The 20,529-nt window shown below is 47.9% G+C and overlaps 1 protein-coding gene across 3 annotated transcripts in view; it reads right to left on the bottom strand.

Annotated features, from left to right (window-relative positions):
* The window catches only part of CDH13 (cadherin 13), a 1,037,580-nt gene extending 1,027,151 nt beyond the window's left edge, over positions 1-10,429 (bottom strand). For all 3 annotated transcript variants that reach the window (XM_004014934.6, XM_060398282.1, XM_060398281.1), the window contains exon 1: positions 10,265-10,429. In XM_004014934.6, coding sequence (XP_004014983.2) covers positions 10,265-10,309 — 45 coding nt within the window. In that variant the 5' untranslated portion in view covers positions 10,310-10,429. The remainder of the gene's footprint in view (positions 1-10,264) is intronic.
* Between the last annotated feature and the right edge of the window lie 10,100 nt (positions 10,430-20,529).

Below are 20,529 nucleotides of genomic sequence, written 5' to 3'. Positions count from 1 at the left end.
GGCTGTGTAGCCTTAGGCAGATGACTCACCCACTCTAAACTTCTTTTCATCATATATAAAATGCAGACACGAATACTTGCCCCTAAGGGTTGCAATAAGAATTAGCAATCCCACTTCTGGGCATACACACCGAGGAAACCAGAATGGAAAGAGACACATGTACCCCAATGTTCATCGCAGCACTGTTTATAATAGCCAGGACATGGAAACAACCTAGATGTCCATCAGCAGATGAATGGATAAGAAAGCTGTGGTACATATACACAATGGAGTATTACTCAGCCGTTAAAAAGAATTCATTTGAATCAGTTCTGATGAGATGGATGAAACTGGAGCCGATTATACAGAGTGAAGTAAGCCAGAAAGAAAAACACCAATACAGTATACTAACACATATATATGGAATTTAGGAAGATGGCAATGACGACCCTGTATGCAAGACAGGGAAAGAGACACAGATGTGTATAACGGACTTTTGGACTCAGAGGGAGAGGGAGAGGGCGGGATGATTTGGGAGAATGACATTCTAACATGTATACTATCATGTGAATTGAATTGCCAGTCTATGTCTGACGCACGATGCAGCATGCTTGGGGCTGGTGCATGGGGATGACCCAGAAAGATGTTATGGGGAGGGAGGTGGGAGGGGGATTCATGTTTGGGAATGCATGTAAGAATTAAAGATTTTAGAATTTAAAAAATAAAAAACTAAAAATAAAAAAAAAAAAGAATTTGAGGTAATGTATGTAACTGGTACTTAGCAATAAGTTATACAGCAAGTTTATTACAGTTGTTTTGATTTATTTTAAATAATATGCTCATGGTGTTGACAAGCATACCCACATACACACTGTCCTGATAAAGCCTCCTGGGAACAGCTGCTGGGAAGAAACATCTAGAAGATATGATCCCACCAGATCAAATTATTTTATGAGGCCTAAAATCCCCAGGAGAATGATCCTTGGGGAGCCACAGTATGAGAACTGGCAAATCCTTCTCTGGGGAGCAAACTTAATTTTTTATTTTTCAATGTCTGTACAGTTTTAAGTACACAAGTATTTTTCCCCTGTTAGTTAGAGACTCAAGACCAAGGCCCCCCAGTACCTTCAAACCATAAAGTGGCTTGCAGCACCATGTGTTAAAGTTAAAGCAACCAGCGTTCCTAAACTCCCAGCATTAGCAATTATGGGATGAAGCCATGAGCATACATTTATTTAATGCTCACCAGCACCCTGCTAGGCAGGTATTGGTATTCTCCTTTCTTGTCTAGACACAGGAGGAAACAGGAGAAGAGGGGGGAAAAAAGGATAATTGATCAGAGGTCGCACAGCACACAAAGGCTGGGTCAGAATTCAGATTCGATTCTCAAAGCTTCAGAAGTCTCTCTGATGCTCCTAAACTAAGACACCAGCTCCCTGACTCACCTCCAGAACTTCCCCTAACTGAGGGCCAGGGCTGTGTAGTAGTACTCGTCTCTGGATCCCCAAATTAGCAGAATTCTTGGCACTTGCCAGAAATGAAAAATTATGGGGAGAGAAGAATATATGGGAGGAAGAGAGAGGGAAGGAGGGAAGATGGAAGGAAAGGAGAAAGGGTAGTTTGCTCCTTCAACCCCATTTTAGCTCCCATTGTTTCCAGTTGTAGTAATTACCAAATTCATATTATTTCAGCTATTTATTTCTTGTTTCTTATTGGCGGCCCTCAGAAGACCACAAGACCCACAAGAACAGGCTTCTTGTCCATCTTGTTTACCTATGAACTCCCCAAATGCTTCAGTAAATACTTAGCATGTGGACGACCGTACATCGCTCACCTTCTGAGGATAACATACCTGTGCTGCCTTTTTTTTGAGATAGCAGTTGTTATACTTTTACCGGGACACCACTGCCCGGCACCCAGCTGAAGATTCTGCTACTACACCAAGAAATGTAAGCATCGCTGAGGCTATATCCTATGCTGAAATGAAGGTCTGTGAGCATTCGCAAAGTGATTGCTGAAAGGAGTAGCTCATTATTTGCTTCATGTAGGAAATATTTCTAGTGCTGCTGATTGAATGTTCAAGAAACGATTAAAGGGCTTGGCAATGTTTCTCTCAAATATCTTTTGCATGAAAAGCCTCAGAGATTGGTTAATTATAGAGGCTACACATCAGTCACTCTAGGCAAGGGCACTTCCAGGCCCCGTGGTGCCCATCCCTGCTGCAAGCACGGACTGGTCTGCAGGCATTAGCATCACCAGGGCCTGGATGCCTCGCCTAAGGAGCATTGCTGCAGCCTGGCTCACATCTCCATGGAGATGGCCCTCAGACCCCGTTTATGATGTCAAACACCTGGGTTCCTTGTTTGGGGCAAATGGTTCCAGCTCTCTGCCAACTGGAGGAGTGAGAACTTAAGCTTGCATCTTTAACCCCTCCCTAGCCCTTGTCCTGCTATCTCAAACCCAGATGCCAAGCCCTGGCAAATTCTCCCCTAAATGTCTCGTGGACGCTCCGAGAAGGTTGTGCCTACTTCTCCCATCTGCACTGTCACTCCCTGGGTCTAGAGTGACAAGAGTCCCTGGATTCTTCCCATGATCGCAGGCCCAGACTAGCTTCTCCTCCGACTCATATCCAGTTCCATCCTCCAGCTACACTGCAGCCAAATTACCTTTTCAAAATAGAAATCTGGCCTTGTCATGCTGGACCCTCCCCACGTTGCTTTCAGTGACTTCCCCATTGCTCCAGGACAAACACCCACATCCTTGAGATGGCTGACAAGGCCCTGGTGCGTCTGGCACCCCCAGGAGCTGCCCACGCCACTCTGGGCGGCAGTGTCTCCTGCATGGGGTTCCCCCACCACCCACACCCTGGCGTTCCTGAGGCCATAAGCCTCGCTGCTCCTCCGGGCTCTGGACCAAGCAGCAGGCCATCAGGGAAGCCTCCCAGACTCTTTGTCTAGTCTGATGCCTTTCTCATATTCATACACTCATCCATGTTTACTGAGGGCCTACTATATGCCAGGCTCTGTTCTAGGCCCTGGGACCCCAACCGTGATTCAATCAGATGACAACATGTGCTGTGACGGAGCCTGTATTTTAGTAGAGGGGAAAGACGAGGCACCGTCAAGCGAAACATATAGACCTGCAGGATCTGACCCAACTGTGTTTCCTTCCCTCTAGAAGTTGTCTCTGTTTTGAATCATTTATTAATGATTCCTGCCAGGGAATATCTTGGGATTCTGAGGCCCAAGAGAGCAGAGACTGAATCAGCCTTACTAACAGGTGTTCCTTGAGCACACAGTAGGGCCTGCCTGAATATCACAGGCATTTACTGAATCCATCTGGCCCCAGGTGAACGTCCCTGAGGTCAAGTTGTTCGAGTGCTTGGGGCTTAGGAGGGATGATTCTTCATATAAACCTTTAATTCTCCCTCCCTGCGGACTCTCTGGCTGTAATTTTGAGCCAGAGCAGGAGTCAGCAAACTTCTTCTGCAAAGGGCCAAATAGTAAATATTTTAGTCTTTGTGGGCCATATGGTGTAACAACTCTGTTGTTACAGCACAAGCCCAGCCACAGACAATTATATAAATGAATGGGCTTGGCTACGTTCCAATGAAACTATTTATAAAAACAGGCTGCAGGCAGGAATCGGCCCAGAGGCCCGTAGTGTGCAGCCCCTGAGTTAGACGATCCCAGATGCCCGGCAGCCTACAGCAGTTGGAGGCTGTGCCTGTGTGGCCTAAGTCAGACGTGGGTTCCATAGGCGGGGTCCTGCAACTCTCGGCAGACCCTACATCGATCGACAGGGCGATTATCTCAGCAGCTCCAGCTTCAGGCATTCACAGGCACCATCTCCCGCGGCACATGGAAAAGCAAGTCCCTGCCAACCCCTGGGAAGGAGACTTTGGCCTGGAGGCAGGGTTAGGCAGGAGTGGAGGCTGCCACACTCCTTGCGGGGTCCCCAGGCTCCCCCAGAGGCTGAGCTCACTTCCTGGCCCTGCCCAGGCATGTGCATGGCTGCACTCAGCTCGGCAGCTGCTCCCTCCACCCCAGCCTGGCCCGGCTCCACTGGGAGACACAGGGGCTTTGTGCTTCTGTAGCAGAAGGGGTGACACTTGCTGAGGCCCTTTGAAATGAGACGTGACATGTTAAAACACGCCTAATCCTAAGGCTAATTTTCAGGAATTTGACTTCTGCTGGCAACTGACAGAAGGAAAACAATCCCCTCCCCCGCCTTTTTTTTTTTTTTTTGGTATATGTATGTGGTTATATTTACCCTGATCTTTGGGGTCTGCAGCTACTGAAAACAATACTTATCTGAGGCTCACCTGCTGGTGTGGGATGAGTGGACAGATTAGTCTAGTATTTATGGAGCCAGAGAACATTAATTGTAGCATTAGCACTGCATGAAGACTGTGGTGGGTGTTAACTGCTAAAAACAGTTATAAAAACACCATGCAAACTGCAGCTGGCACTAGAGGTGACAATGTCCCGCGTATAAAAGCACTCCAGACAACAGAGCTATGGAGCCAGCGTCACCCTGAGGTCATGAATGCTCTGAGTGTTAGCTCCGTGCTCCCGGAGTCCCCTGCAGCACTAAGGACCGTAGGGTGGCGCGGTGATCTGACGACGCGCTTACTGTGGGTGAGCAAGACTGCTGGAATGGCAACACCCAGGGAGCCACTGTGCCTCCAAGGCAGGGATGCCCTCGGTGTGATCCTCTGCACAGCGCACTGGGGCCCACGTTCTCTCCAGGGGTCCCAGAGCCCCTTGGCTGCTGACGCGTAACATTGTTCACGAGGCGCAGCACTCAGGGTGACTCAGACCTGCAACGTGTCACTTCTCTGGGGCTAACGATCCCATGGGAAACAGTGACCTGGGTGTTGCGATGCTCTGGGTGGTCCTTTTGGTGGTAGTGGCATTCTCAGGGAGGAATGCCCCTTGGTCTTGTTCTTTCAAAGTTCACATCCAGGTGGTTCAAACAGAGTGGTCGAAAAGGGGCCCTTCCTTTTCAAATAGCCTATCACTGAAAGATGGGCAACATCAATCTGATCAAGCCCCCAAATGTGCAAAACCAGAAGCTCTTGATGCAAATGCCTACCTGGGCAAGGAGGTGAAATAAAGGAGCACAGTGGAACGGGTGTGTAGTAGGGAGTGGCAGGGATTGTGGCCAAGTACAGAGGCAGGTCCTAAAGGGGGCAGCAGTGACTCAGCTCCAGGGAAGTGTGGCCTTGTGGGAATGTGTTCTTGGGCTGCCTGACCTTCTGACATTTTAAGAAATGCAGGAAACATGTTGTTGTTTTTTAAATATACAATATCCTACTTTCCAAAACATTGGGGCCAAACAGGATACATCCATGAGCTACATTTGGCTTGTGGCTTCTACTCTGCAACTTCCCCCTGGAAACAAGAGTTACAGAATTGGGATGAATGCCGTTCAGCCCCACCAAGCAGATATCTTGAAGGTTCAACCTGCTAAGCCAAAAGGTGACCCATTCATCTCCATGAGCCTTGCCTCAGTCTGCATTGCAAGTTTGAAATGTCATTTCTTCTCCCTAGCCTGCCCTTAGCTGTTTCTCTCAGTAGAGAAGGAAGGCACTTCCCCCCTAACCCTAGAATAAACCCACTACTTCATATCTGGTGAAGGTGCGGGGCTCCCACAGTCCAGCCAGTCATCACTTGTACAGTCTCTGCAGATATGGGGAGCCAGGCCTGAGGTCCCCAGAGGCGACACAGGAGACAAGTGGCAGAGAATTGTATTGGCAGCATCCTTCAGGAGGGTCAGAGTCTCCCAGGCGTGTGGGTACCTTGCTGACAGCTAAGTGGAAACAATGCAAAAACCAGTGGTCATCTGATGGATTCTGCTCAAGTGATTATTGTGATTGGATGACAGGCCGCTACTTCCCTCTCCTTTTCAACTGGTGTTGCAGGGTGAGTGGACCTGGCTAATGATTCGCTCTTCTGGGCAGTGACCTAATGGGGAAGATTGCCTCCTTTCACACGTAGAACTGCGCCTGCTGTGTGTTTGGTTGCCTAAAGAATAAAACCAGGTTCAACCAGAGTCAAATGCCAGGAAATTTCAGAACTTCCTCACATTTCATATTGCATTGTCTACCAGGGTCTTCGAAACGTTCCCTGCTCTAACCCTCAGAGGGGATAGATAGTTGAAGAGTGAAATAGAATCAGAATAACGACAATTGGGAAAAAAGGAAGGAAAGATAATTTGTGCAAAATGAGAGGACTTCTCACTGGGGGAGCTTGTAGAAAAGAACTGAAAATAAGGAGAACACTTTAGTTTGGTTTTGATGGAGCTTTTAGGCTGAAATTCCTCAAAATATGAGAGGTAGACTTAGAATTTTGTAATGCTGTGGATGGAGCCCTCTTCTGGAGAAATTTTTCAACAGGTATTAAAACAAGATCAAAACACACAGAGATGAGCCCACACACAAACACAGAAATATGAATGACTGTTGGCTGTTGTCATTCAGATGTGAATTGAATCCACAGTTCATCCTTTTCTTTAGCTTGCACTATACAGAAGTCAACTGGACTCCCCAAGCAACTCTCTTTTGGAAGGAGGGAAAGAAAGATATTCTCAAGGAACCAGCTGTACTTTTGCCTCAACAGTGAACTTCAGACTGAGACTCAACATTCACACCCCAACACTGGTCCTTTTAGATAACGCAGTTACTGAGTGCACTGGTTTGCTGGGCAATTCTGCTGTAACACAGAGAGGATATTTCTAGGGGGGGAAAAAAAAAGATTTTATTTAATGGAAAACCCACAGGCTAAAGATAGAAAAGGAGAGAAGGGAGGGAGGCAGAGCGGGAGATATTAGCTAAGATGACTGTTGGGGCTTCTAATGTAGACTGTGGCATTATATAAATTCCAGATCACATATTCAGCCTTGCAGTTTATTAAATCTCTTTGGGGACTTGCTAAAAAAAAATTTTTTTTTTTTTTTTTTCAGATACATGAACGCTACCACTTTGCAATTCCTTTCACCACTTCTATCTCTGTTTCCCCAGTGCTTTTGGAATCTTACAGGCTGTCACATGTTGAGCCCATCTCAGAGCAAGAGATCCCTTGGCAATGCTCACAATCCTTCCTCCCCAACAAAAGGGCTCTGTGAGTAAACTCTGCCCTTAAAATACAATATATGAAGTTGCAGGGGCATAAGAAGACACTGATTCTCATTTAACACCCTGAAAATCAAGATTCTGACTCCAAGAAAAACCTCCCCATCTGAAACCAACATCTCAGAATGCCATGGAATAGTTTTAGTCGCTTCCCAAGCTCTCCAAACCTGGACCACTCCCTACAGTCCTAATTCTTGGGAGATTACTCATTCATTGTTGGAGCTTTTGGCTAGATGTGACACCCAAATCGGGCTGGGGGTGGAGGAATCACATTTTGCAGTGGAATTTCTAGCTCACGCCTCTCTTGATTTGTTTTGCATTCATTATTTACCATAGCCAAATTCCAGAGGCAGCTTCTGGGACTGCCTTTCCCAAAATGCCCCAGGGGAGAAGAGAGGTGACTGCTTCTCTGCTTTGCCAGCTTCCAGCCATTGTTGGTTTGAATTCCTCTTCCCTCTTCCAAAATGCCTAAAACAGCAACCTAGCCAGTAAACTTACAGAGATTGATGGCTTCCAAAACCAGACCCAGTGTATTTCAACAGTGGTAGAAAAACACACACATACTTGCCTGAACACCACTAAGGCCAAGTGACTAATTTGCTTTATTACATTGTTTTTCCCCTTTCTTATGTTTTCTCTCTGCCTGGGAAAAGTTTTATTTTTGCTTGTAGGCTCAAAGGCTGCCAGACTCTCCCCACCTTTCACTATGTCACACCGAGCTTTGCACTTGAACTTCTTGCTGGTTAACTGATTTGCACCACAATGATTTCCCTGCAAGGTACTACTATTGCTACCAGGATATCAGTTACTGTCCTAAGGTGGACATTTGCTCTGATTATGAATAACAGTGTAAGAGAGAAATAAGCCTCTCAGGGAAGGCAATTGAATTCGAGGTAAAACCTCTGCTCCTCCACCCTAAAGAAACTGAGAGAGCCAACAGCCTTCAAAAGCCACCTGTGCCAGGCAGGTCCTGGGAGAAGAGACACACCAGTTGCTTTGCAAAAGGCATCATGTCAGCCCCTAGAGCACAGGAATTGCTGGGCGCTGTCGTGTGGTCTGATTTGCTCAGAGGAAGACAGAACCCTGGAATCCAAACTGAGGTCAGACATGTCCATGGAGAAGAGGGCTATAAAGTCCTAGGTCAGGTGGTGGTAAGGGCTCCCACACACGAAAAGCTCCCAGAGTGCTAGGCCTGGTGCTAAACGCATTACCAAGGACATGCTGTTGAATGCAATCCAATCTGCCTAGGAGTCCTAGGAAGGTGACAGAATTACTCCACCATGGAGAATCTGGAAGTTCAAAGAGACTAAGCAAGCTGCCCAGGTGGTACCACCAGCACACAGCAGAGGGGATCTGTCTGAATCAGAGATATGCTCTGAACCACCCTACTAAATTAGGATACACACACACACGTATACATATACACACACACGTACACATATACACACACACGTACACATATACACACACACGTACACATATACACACGCCTCCTCAGAGATAGTGAAGAGTCCAGAAAGTCTAGAAAACTGGCTCACAGACAGGCGCAGGATTTGTGGCAGGACTTAAAGCTACAGGGACCTCAAGAGAACCAGCCCAAAACCCTAGTAGGGAAGAGTATGACTGTAGAGGGCTGTGGATCCAGGGAAGAAAGCAGTCATGAGCTGGGAGTGGACTCACCAGCCAGGCACCCTACTCTGTCTCCAGACACCATCATCCAACCTCACCCGCCCCACACAGAGTCATTGCCATGGTTACCGCTTCCTGGGACACTGACCCATTTCCTAAAGTGGATGCCTCCCTGGTCCCCCCTCTCAGAAGGCTCCACTGCATCTTTGCAGTGCAGCTAGCCCCTGACTGGGACTCCAGCGGCCTCACCCTCCCTACCCCCCACCCCACTCACACCCTCACACATGTGTGTGCCTCTTGCCCTGGCATCCAGCAGTCCTGGCCAGGAACTCGACACCCATTCCCAGCACCCCAGGGCACTCCTTCCCTCCTCTCTGCCTGGCCCTGCCCCGATCTCATCCACCCACTTGCAGGCTGCCAGCACATGCCATGTCCCGTAGGCTGCCAGGAAGGCCAGGGGGACTGGGTCACCGTGCTGTCAGAAAACGGGCCCCAGAGCAGGGCTGAGCCTGCAGCCACCAGCACCTCCAGCCTGGCCCGCTTTCCTGCACACAAACTTCCTGAGATCTCAGAGGCGGTTGCAGAAGGACCAAGTCTCCATCGCACCCCCCCCCCCCCTCCCGCCCGTCTCCCGGGTGGCCGGCCCTTCCCTGGTGCCTCAGCGCTCGGAGGGTTAACAGGCAGCTGCAGCCTGGTGGGCAAGGCTTGAACTTTTCTCCGCGCTCTGAGCCGCCCTCGAACACCGCAGAAGCGGCAGTCGAGGCTCGGGCGGTAGTTCCAGGGGGCTAGACAAAACGGGAGCAAGAGGGAGGGGGCTTTGCGGGGCCAGAGCCCGGGCGAAGGGATGAGCTCGGCCCTTATGGGCCCGAGGTCAGGGAGGGAATGGACCCCGATGCGGGCGCGGCCGGCGCCTTTGAGCGACAGCGGCAGCCGGGCTGCGGCGTTCGGCTGGCCCGAGGCGGCTTCCTGCGCGCCGCCCGGCCGGGCGAGGGGGCCCGGGCGCCCCGGGAAGTCAGAGATACCAGGTCGGCCTCTCCAGACCGGCAGCCCGCAGACCGGACCCGAGCTGCGCTTCCCGGATCTGCGCTGGGTTGGGGGAAACCACGACTCCTTGGAGTCGCCTCCAACTGAGTCTCGCCAATGCATGAGCCTACAGAGGAGGCGAATCAAAGTTACCCCTGTCGATGTAGGCGAGAATGTCGCCCCTGCTTGCAAAAAAAAAGGACTCGGAGCTCTCTCCACCTCTCCTGAACGTACACACACACACACACACACACACACACACACACACACACACACACACGCACACACACAAGCCAGAGTGGGAGACCGCCAGCCCCCCTCCCAACCGCCCTAGGATTTCAGGGGCTGGGAATGACCTCCCTTTTGAGCCCCCGAGCTGTCTTCGCCGCCGCACCCGGAGTCTCCCAACCCTACGAAAGCCCCCTAGCCTAGCCCGCGCCAGGCAATCGGAATGCAGAAAAGGGGCTCGGGCGCGCCCAGCAGCCCCCTCTTCCCTACCTGGGACAGGAGAACGCACAGGACGAGCGGAGTTGTCGGCTGCATTTTGCCCGACTAGAAGCGCCCGGCGGCGTTTTCATTCATGCACGCGGCTGCACTGAGCATATTTTCCGTGGGAGCCAGGCTTTGAGGAGAGGCTCTGCCTCGCCAGCCAGCCAACTTCCCAAATAGATCAGCGGCAGCATCACGAAAGCATTGGGTAGAGGCTGATGACCAGGACCAATGGCTTTACAAGACGGATTCCTTCATAAAGCTCCCTCGTTTTGCATGGCAGATACGGGGCTAGCACCTCGCCTGGCGCGAGCCCCTCGCAGGAGGCAGCCAGTTCGGTTTTTTTGGACTGTTGGGGCCCAGCCCCACAAATCACGCTGGGCAACGCCAGCTGATGCCACTTTTCCAAAGAATGGAATTGCACCGGGAACTGGCGGCCACTTGCAGCCCAGTGCAAGAGATTCTCTTTATTAAAATGTTAATAAGATCCACTTTATTTCCAATAAATCAAATAAAATGACCCCAGCAGCTCTAGTCCTTTCTACGCCTGGAAAGACTTGGTGGTGGATTTTTTTTTTTTCTTTTTCTTTCTTATTTTCTTTCTCAACGTGGCCCGAGTTATGATGGTGTTTGGTGTTTCCCTGCCATCTCACAAATCACCAAGACGACAGATCAATTCTAGCTTGCAGGAAAAAAAAAAAAATCCATCAAGGGGCAATAGATTTTATTAACTGCTCAGGTGAGGGCCTGACTGGCTGCTTGCTCCACAACTGTGCATCTGGCACCAAAGTTGAGGCCACTATTTGAGGAAACTTTTTTTTTTCTCTATCTGGATGCGTTCTTTTCGAAGCTTCTAGCTATCTCCAGGGATTTAGAACAGTAGCAGCCACTGCTCAAGAGATTTTATAAGTGGGGTGCTTTGGGAATGAGGGTAAGAGGGATCTTTCAGTCTAACTTTCACAGCAGGAGCTTAAGAATGTGTATTAAAGTCCTTGCTTTGTCATTTCCATAGAGCCTCCTTCTAAAAAAATTTTCAAGTTTTTTTAATAAATGACAGTTTTCCGATAGAATTTATGCAACCAAAATGAAAAAAAAAAATCTGGGTCAGGAGAAAAACTCAGAAAACTGAAATACTAAACCCAAACTCTAATGTATTTCCTCCTGTTTGGATCTGAGATCCCCAGTGGCCAAAGGAATAAGAGAAACATGTAGACTACATATAAGACTACTAGTTCTTTTATGTGCAAGTAAACAAATTCCTTCTGACATAATTTCCCTGACTCTAAAAATTGGACTAAATGTACGCTGCTGCTGCTGCTCCTAAGTCACTTCAGTCGTGTCCGACTCTGTGCGATGCCATAGACGGCAGCCCACCAGGCTCCCCCGTCCCTGGGATTCTCCAGGCAAGAACACTGGAGTGGGTTGCCATTTCCTTCTCCAGTGCATGAAAGTGAAAAGTGAAAGTGAAGTCGCTCAGTCGTATCTGACTCTCAGCGACCCCATGGACCACAGCCCACCAGGCTCCACTGTCCATGGGATTTTCCAGGCAAGAGTACTGGAGTGGGGCGCCATCGCCTTCTCCTTAAGATGTGACATCTAATATAGCAGCACGCTGAGCAATGGACCATGCTGAGATCTAGCGGGCCGGGCTGTATTCCCCAAGTCTGACGCAGGCCCTGAAACATGGAGACAGTCATAAGGGCATTAAATAGATGTCTAGACTTAATCAAGAAATAGCAGAGGGTGGGGTGGGGTGAAAAATCTGGAGCGACATTTTCAAAGTTTGACCTCCAGCTCTGCCACTGGAATTTCCCACCCTCTGTGCCTGTTTGTCCACTGGTTAAATGAAATATAAATTGTACTGAACCCATAAGGTTATTGAGGATTAAGTGACAAAATAACCACTCAATAAATGTAAACTGATGCCCTTTTAAAAATTTCTTCATTGCCAGCAGTTCAGTCACAAGGTCGTCTCATGTGGTCCCAAGGTCACTGATCAAGATGCAGTGCCATCTGACCACCCGGCTGCATTAGCCAACACTGGTCCAAGAGATGGCAATGTTGGCCAAATACCCCCCAGAAAAGCCCAAGAAAGGTGGCGGCTGCTGCTGCTTCCAATCTCTTCAGCTTTCCACTGCTCTCTTTAGGCACCTCCGAGTCTCTGAGAAGGCAGTCAGCCTTGGAAGCTGATCCGATTGTCCAGCTGGGAACCCACATGAGTGGAGATGCTTCCCCAGGTTACCCAACAATAGGGGTAAAATGGGGTACTCTGAAGTCACACAGACTTCAGATCAAAGCATCCTAGAGTACCCTAATTTTTATCCATTCCAGGGCAGGCTCCTAGGTTGAGCCCATGGATTCAGCAGACACAGAGACAGAGAGAGAAGAGGACAGCTTGGGAGATGATCAACCATGACAAGGGGTAAAGAGGGCAGAAGGATGATGCTGCAGCCACTTTCCCACAAGCAGCCACGTGGGCAGGGAAGCACACCAAGTGCAGGGTGTGTCCAAGGTACAAAGCAGCATTACTGAGTTTATTGTTCTGCTGGCCCTTTCTGTGGTCTTCCCACCCCATCTCTCTTACTGCTCCTCACCAAACAGCTCCAGCTTTCCCCTTTTTTTGCAGGGTGGCACTTGCTGGCCCCCTTGTGCTTACATGGGGCTGTGTGACTAGTTCTAGCCAATGAGCTGGGAACAAAAGTGACAGGTGTCACTTCAAGGCTGGAGCACTTAATCACCAGTGTGAGACAGGTTGGTTTCCCTGGAATAGGGACTGAGATGAATATTTGTGCAGGCGGCTTATGGGGGAGTGTTCTCACCACAACCGCTGCAAGAAGGAGGGAAGCGAGACTGACAGAGGGCAAGGTGGATGACTGCAGCTGCAGCAGAGGCCTCAGCCAACCCCAGGAGAGCTCTGAGGCTGCAGCATCTTTTTAGAGATGAGCCTAAGAGAGTCAGGGGGCTGTACCTTGGTGCCTCCAGTGGGCCGATTGTCAGCTGTTCCTCAAGGAGGGGAATAATCTGTCAGAGAGCTTGGTTTGGCCAAGGACCACCTTCCAGTCTGTCCTCAACTTTGTCACTTCTACATAAAACTAAGATGTGACCCATAACAGGTAACCCGAGGTCATGATTCCCAGGCTGCTGCTGACCTCATGCCCCTGATGAGACCGGAGAGAACAGATGTAGATTTGCCTGGCTGAAGGCCTGCTGGTTCTGTCACTGGCCAGGACCAGCGCCAGCATTCACCCAAAGTCCTGGGCTTTTGTCCTGAGCTGTTCGACTGGCAGGCAGAGTGGCTCCATTTGATTTCAGTTGCGTGTACCCCATGGGCCAGTCTCCATTCCCTCCTGTCTCAGTCCCCACAGGGTGGAATATGGGGGCTGAGGAGAGTTAACTTCAAGAGTTTTTTCCGGCCTTGAGGCTCACCTCTAGAAACTCACAGCGGCGAGGAAGCCAAAAAGGTCGGTCCACAAAATGAAACCTGGATTGGAATCTCCAGACTTTATTTACTTTGGGCAAGTTGCTTTTACTCCCTGAACCTCAGTTTCTTCATCAATAAAATGGGAATAATAACATAACATAACACTCCAAGGACTGATATAAAAATTGATGTCACTTCCCCCCTCTATCCCCTACTCCCTTCTACTCTCAGAGAATGTGCATTTTGCTAAAAAAATAAAAGCTACCAAGTTTTGTTCAACAAAGATAGAAGAAAAATCATTTCACTCCAATGATTCAAGGCATTTGAAGAATCCAGTTTTGTTTGTTTGTTTTGTCTTGTTTTCCCTTCAGCTCCCTAATGAGAGTCTTTTAACTGATAGATTGATGCTGGCAAGTAAATACCGAAGCTGAAAACCACCGCTTCCTACCCTGACTCTATCTCTTCCCACCCCAGCCCCCACCAACCCCTGACAGTTTTTGCAGCTGTGGGCTCCCCAGAAGCTTGGTCTAGATTATTCAGACACATTCCGAGCTCACACTCCTTTTCTGGGCACCTCATTCTGGCTTTGGAGCTGATGGAATCATCCAACAGTCAGCATCTGTCTCCTGAGGTGCCAGGGGTTGAGACTGTTTCCTCTCATTGACTGACATGACAAAAACATCCTTCCTGTGTGTGTGGTGGTGGCCACATGGGTAGGTGAAGTGCTTGTGCCTTTTGTGTGTGTGTATACGGAAAGGAGGCAACTGGTGTATTGTCCAGCAGAGGTCACTTGTTCAAACTGTGGTGTCTGAATGTGCTGCTGTGATGTGGTATTTGCATAGTGATCGACCAAATGGATGCCCTAATTTGGTATGCCAGGAGCCCTTGGTAACCGGGCTACACCCGGACGGCGGGAAGAGAAGCCCATCCTGAACAGCCTTGCGACACAGCATGATGTTGACGCTTACCCCCTCCCAATGGGATGGCCTGCTAAAAATAACCAGGGTGATGACAACAGGCCCTCCACCACACCTGGCCACCCAAAAGCACACCCAGTTGCCTGTGAGCCGTGAGCCTGCTCTGTGTCTCCCTTTATGTTACTTGACCTTAGGCTGTAGACGGCCACGTGCACTACTGTCTTAATTATTCACTCCAACTGTGCCAATAACCTTTACCGCTTGACTTCGGGTTTGGCCACATGAACATGGTGTGACCAATGGAATGTGGCAGAAGTGATGGGGGGCCCTCTATAATTCAAAGCCCCAAGAGACCCTGTACATTTCAGCTGCTGCTTGCCAAGGCCTCTGCCAATGCCTTCGAAGGCACATTCATGGGCAAGCTCACTGGTCGTAGGAGAAGAGAACACCCCCATGGACCCAGAGATGCTTGAGCAAGTGTAGCAGAGCCGCTCCAGATCAGCTGGCCCACAGTTAAATGAACTAAAAATAAATAATTGCGCTAAATCAGGGGATGGTTTGTTACACAGCAATAGCTAACCGATTATCACATTTGCTTTTTTTTTTTTGTTTTGCATCTGTGTATCCCTCTGGAATATAAGTCCCATGTCTGTCTTTTGCTGCTGTGTGCTCAGCTTCTAGAACAGAGTCTGGCACATAGTAGGTGCTCAAATGATTTTTGTTGAGAAGATGCATTACCTAGCTTCTGTACTGATGATAGTGCTGTTGATATGAACCTCCCCTACATGCATTGTCCTACCAGAAATACTTTCTGATGTACAGTTCAGTCCTTCCACATGGAAAGCATCCTATGACCTTGATAATCTTTACTGTCACTTAGCCACCCAATTCAGCCTATGACAAGGCAAGTTCCTCTTATGATGGTCTAGAGCAGGATTAGATGAAGTAAGGAACATTCCACAGAGACTAGGGTGGACAGCTAGGTGCTTGGGGATCTTCAGTGAAGGACAGCTTTCTGAATTTCCTCAATGTATGTATGAAGAGCCCAGACATCTAAGAATTTGACAGAAAACACTCCTTTGGCTTTTGAGGTATGGCACTGTTATCGTGTCCTCTGAATGCATTTAATACTATCATGACTTCCACATTAGCACAAGAGATAAAACAGGGGGTGACTTTTAGGCCATCTCAGTTCAACTGACTTGTCTTTGGACTCCAGTCCTAAAGGGGGCTTGGTATTAATAGAGAAATTGGACATTCGGTCACCAATTTCATCCTCTGAACTAGAAGCTGTTAAAACCCCCCTCTAGGTGTCTCCCTTACCCAAAATTAGTGACTGGGGCTATTTCTACACAGAATCATCTCAGCAGTATGATAAAGCCGCAGTTTTCAAATTGTGGCCCCTAGACTGGGAGCATCAGCATCACCTGAGAACTCGTTAGAAATGAAAATTCTCAGGTCTCACTCCAGACGTACTGATTCAAAAAAAAAGGGGGGGGGGATAGAGTCCAGAAATCTCTGTTTTACAAGCTTTTGATAGGCATAGTTGGAGAATCACTCCTCTAGAGAATTCACCAGCACTCACTTACATAGATTCATTCGTTCATTCAAGAAATCACATAAAGTGCCTACTGCATATTAGCCACTGAGCTAGGCAACAGGGAAGAAATGAAAAAGCATGGCTTGTGTGCTTCAGAAAATATGACTCCCAGAGAGAAAGACATCATTCTATTACAGTGTGCCGCAGAAGGTGCTGAGAGAGGCAATGTAGCCAGAACTCTGGGGGCTTGGGAGGTCTTTACGGAGAGGCAAGGGCTCCTCTGTGGCTGGTTCCCACTGAACAAGGAAACCATTCTAGTCTCTACTTGGCAAAAGTTGTCCTTTTTGTACCTGTTGATGAGAAACTAAAGAACAGGGTAAGGCAGCTCCAATTCAACACCTTCCTCTAACTTAAGTTGAAGTTTCTTCTCCACAGTCTCTACTAGGCAAAATCGCAAGTGGCAGCGTCAGTGTGGGGTGGGAGCTGGCCAGTGGGGGCATTATTTATAACTGACAGATAAAGCTTGGTGTGCATTCAGTAAGATGCCTTCCAGTGATACCATGGCCTCTGGTCCCCACCCACCACCTGTCTGTGGTTCCACGCAGAGATAAGGAAGAGGGGATACTTGTGGGGAGAGGCTGACGACCAACGGGATGGCAGAAGGCAAGTGTGGGCAGTCTGGGGGTCCAGGTGAGGATCAGCTTAAAGGTCAGCATCTGGAGGTTGCACTGTATCCTGCTGGTGAAGGGAAATCATCCAAGCTGCTTAAAGGGACAGTTCAACATCTCATCTACATTTTAAGAAGTTCGTTTCGGCCACACTGGAGGATGGATTGCATTGAGGCCATAACTAAGGAAGTGAGACTTCTTAGAAAACTATTATACAAGCCATATAAAAGAGCCAGAATTCTCCTCCTTAGATTTTTAAGCAGTGAGTGATGCAGGAATATTACATGGCCATCTCTCCTGCTGCCTGGCAGTGCCTGGCACCTGAAAGAAATGTAGACGATAATAGATGAATGGAACATACCTGTTATATTACAGGCGATTCCTTTGCACTCCAATTCTTTGCCCTTCACTGCATCTAATCTATGCCTCATTAATGGGGGCGTGAACTGCCTCACCGCTGACTTTGGGCTTGACCATATGGCTTGCTTCAGCTAACAGAGCAAGGTGATGGTGGCAGCGTGCTGATCTGAGTCTAGATCTTAGGGGCTCTCATACACCTGTACCATGCCCGTGGAAAGAGCATCCCCTGGCTATCCAGCTGGTTCAAGGAGAAGAAACATGTGACGCCCAGCCACCCCCACCCATCCACAGATCTTCAGTGAGAGGCAGAGTCTAGCTTAGATTAGCCAAATCCCAACCGACCTATGGATCCAAAGGAATTAATGCTTGTGACTGCATGCCATAGTGTGTGCTTGTTTGTTATCCAGCAATAGCTGACTGATACATAAATGAACCCTCTTCTTGAGGCTAGGTACAGCTCAGGAAATGGGCTAAATCAGTGGTCCCCAAGCTTTTTAGGGGACTGGTTTCCTGGAAGACAATTTTTCCATGAACTAGGAGGGAGAGGATGGTTTTGGAATGATTCAAGTGCATTACATCTATTTTGCACATTATTTTCTATAATTATTACATCAGCTCCACCTCAGATCATCAGGCATTAGATCCGAGAAGTTGAGGACCCCTGGACTAAGAGGTGAATACTTAAATTTAAGAGCATAAACATTTACATGGTATGACTGATGCTTTATGTTTACAATTCCAAGCTGTTCATGATTTCTCAACTCACCAAAGAGTCCTCTCTGTCAACCCACCTAATCCCTGTTGGCTGTTTCTTTTAAAAACCCTAGGCTTCTGTTTGGATATTTACTGCAAAGCCACTGAGTCTGTCTCTGGCTGGTGTTCTTGTGCCAGTATAATTGTGAGGCCATCACTTAACTATTACTTGGGAAATTTTATTTACAATGCAAGGCAGATCCCTGAATGTTTGTAGAGGATAAATTTATTTACAATGCAATCCAAATCTGCCAATGCCTCTAGTAGATAAAATTGTGCTGCTCCTAGAAAGAACAACCCACCCGGTTAATGGTTTCTGTGGTCTTTTATGAATAGACCGAGGTCAAGGCCACCATAATGAGTTGAGGAAAGTTAATATGTGGAAGCAAGTTAAGCACAGAAAACTATATTTTAATGATTCGGAACGTGTGACAGCTGCCGGAAGTTAGTCAAATGAGAACCAGAAAAGGCAAATCGAAGACTCTTTGTTTCTTAAGCTGAGCTTTTATGGAGTTCAAATAGCCAGTGTGCAATTTCCATGCTGTCAGGGATGACATCTGTCTTTCCCTCCTTTGAACACCCCTTGGCCACACATTGTCTGGCTCTGAGTAGACATTCAGTACACGTGAGTGGGCTGCATCGATAAAATAGTCCAGGTGCATAGGAGAGGTCCTGCTTAGCCTTGCACATCTGCTGTTGTCATACTCAGAATTATTTCAGCAAACAGTGCACCTCTAGTATCAGCATCCATCGCCCAGAGCAGTGGTTCTCAAACTGTTGGCCCACTGTGTGTCCCCATTCAGTCCCAAAACTCCACATGGAAGTTTTATCTACTGTTTCTATCGCATAAAATTCAAAAGTGAATATGTCTTGAATTATAAAATTCTCTCCTAGCACATGACAGAAAAGGGAAATGGTCACAGCCCCTAAGGACTTGCAAAGCTCTCCTCTGTCTCCCTTTCCAAATTCATCCTGTTTGCACTGTCCCCGTGCTCCCTGCTCTTCTCTCAGTCATCAGGCAGGCCAAGCTTTGCCCTACACCTGAGCCTTTGCACATTCTAGTCTCTCTTTCTGGAATGTTCTTTCCTCTACTTCCAGGTTGTTCCTCCTCCCAGAATCTGTTTATGCATCACCTCCTCAGAGGAGAAGCCATCCCTCATCAGTTCACTCTTTATTTAGCTCATTTCCTTATTTATTCCCATCCTTTGTCATTATTTCATTTTATTATTTGCTTCTTTCTATGTTTGTTTCCCTCACTACAGTATGAGTTTCATGATGACAACTAAATCATGGTACTCCTGGACCTAGAACTAGGCCTGGTCCAGGACAGGTAGGCACTCAATAATCTTCTTTCTTTCTTTTAAAGAAATGAATGAACACATGATCTTATGGCCAATGAGAGCAGATGGACCAGTGGGTCTCCGGATGCATTAACCTCGTTAGGAGTACCACACAGTTGTCCAAAGGCTGAAGACTGCAGAACGCTGCTGGAGAACCACTGTGCAAAAATGTGGTCAGGACTAAGTGTGCACACCTCAGTCTTATGTTGTATAAACCACGAGGTCAAGGGTCTGGGGGCCCTGTGAGTGAACCAGTTACACTGCTGTCTATCCTCTCTGCAAAGAACAAGGTGCCGCTCTCGGTGAACTCAGAAACTGGTTTTCCCAAGGGTGAAGAGAAGAAAACTCTGAGGCTGAAGGGACACTTGAGGATGACATGGTAGAGTATTTTCACACTATTTTCTCTTACTTCACCGGTCAGGAATTCATCTAAAGCCTTTCAAAGTGCCAGGTTCCTGTGCATGTAATGAATCTATTGATTCACTCGTCGTCCCCAGGAAACTCTGAAGACCACAGCATGTCAAAAGAGAAGACAAAGAATTCTCATTGCTTCTCGTGGAGCCTGAAGGGTGAAGAGGCAAGTCTTCACAAATTCCCAGAAGATGCTCATGATCCAGTTATTATTCTTTGGGGGCTAAAGGGTTATTTATTTCAGGACTTCCCTAACTTAATTGCTCCCAGCTAACAGGCCTTCCGTACCCATGAATCACGCCTCTCTTTATGTAGAAAGTAGAATAGGACAACTATTTATTCATTTCTCGGTTCACTCACTCATTCAGCAGGTGTTTTGATAATAAGCAGCAAGATACAGTAAAAAGGAAAACAAAAAAGGATTATTCTTCTGGAATCACGGTAAGTAATTATTCCCTAGATTGCCATACTCCTCCACCTCCCCATCTGACTTCCAATTAAAGCATGAGTATCGAGCATCTAGTATGAACTAGGCATTATTTTACCTAGCAGTGAACGACAGCAGCTTTGTTCTTGGCTTTTGTTCCTGTATCTATTTCTGGTATACACATAAAACCTTCAGTGACTTCCCATTGCATTAATTCCAAAGCCCAAACTTGGCATTCAGTGTCATACATAACAATTCCAGAGGGCTGTTCTGCTTTATCTCCCCAGCATAATTCAGGTACCAGCCATACAGAACGTTCTACCATCCACCCCACCTCATGCAAGGCTACTGCATTCCACAGGACCTCTGCACGTGTTGCTCTCTTGGATTTCTCTTGTGCCAGCCTAGGTCCACTTGCTGGGTCATAGCACACAGAG

Source organism: Ovis aries, chromosome 14 (genome assembly GCF_016772045.2).
Source record: "Ovis aries strain OAR_USU_Benz2616 breed Rambouillet chromosome 14, ARS-UI_Ramb_v3.0, whole genome shotgun sequence".
Lineage (NCBI taxonomy): Eukaryota > Metazoa > Chordata > Mammalia > Artiodactyla > Bovidae > Ovis > Ovis aries.
This window is presented reverse-complemented; position numbering and strand designations above follow the sequence as displayed.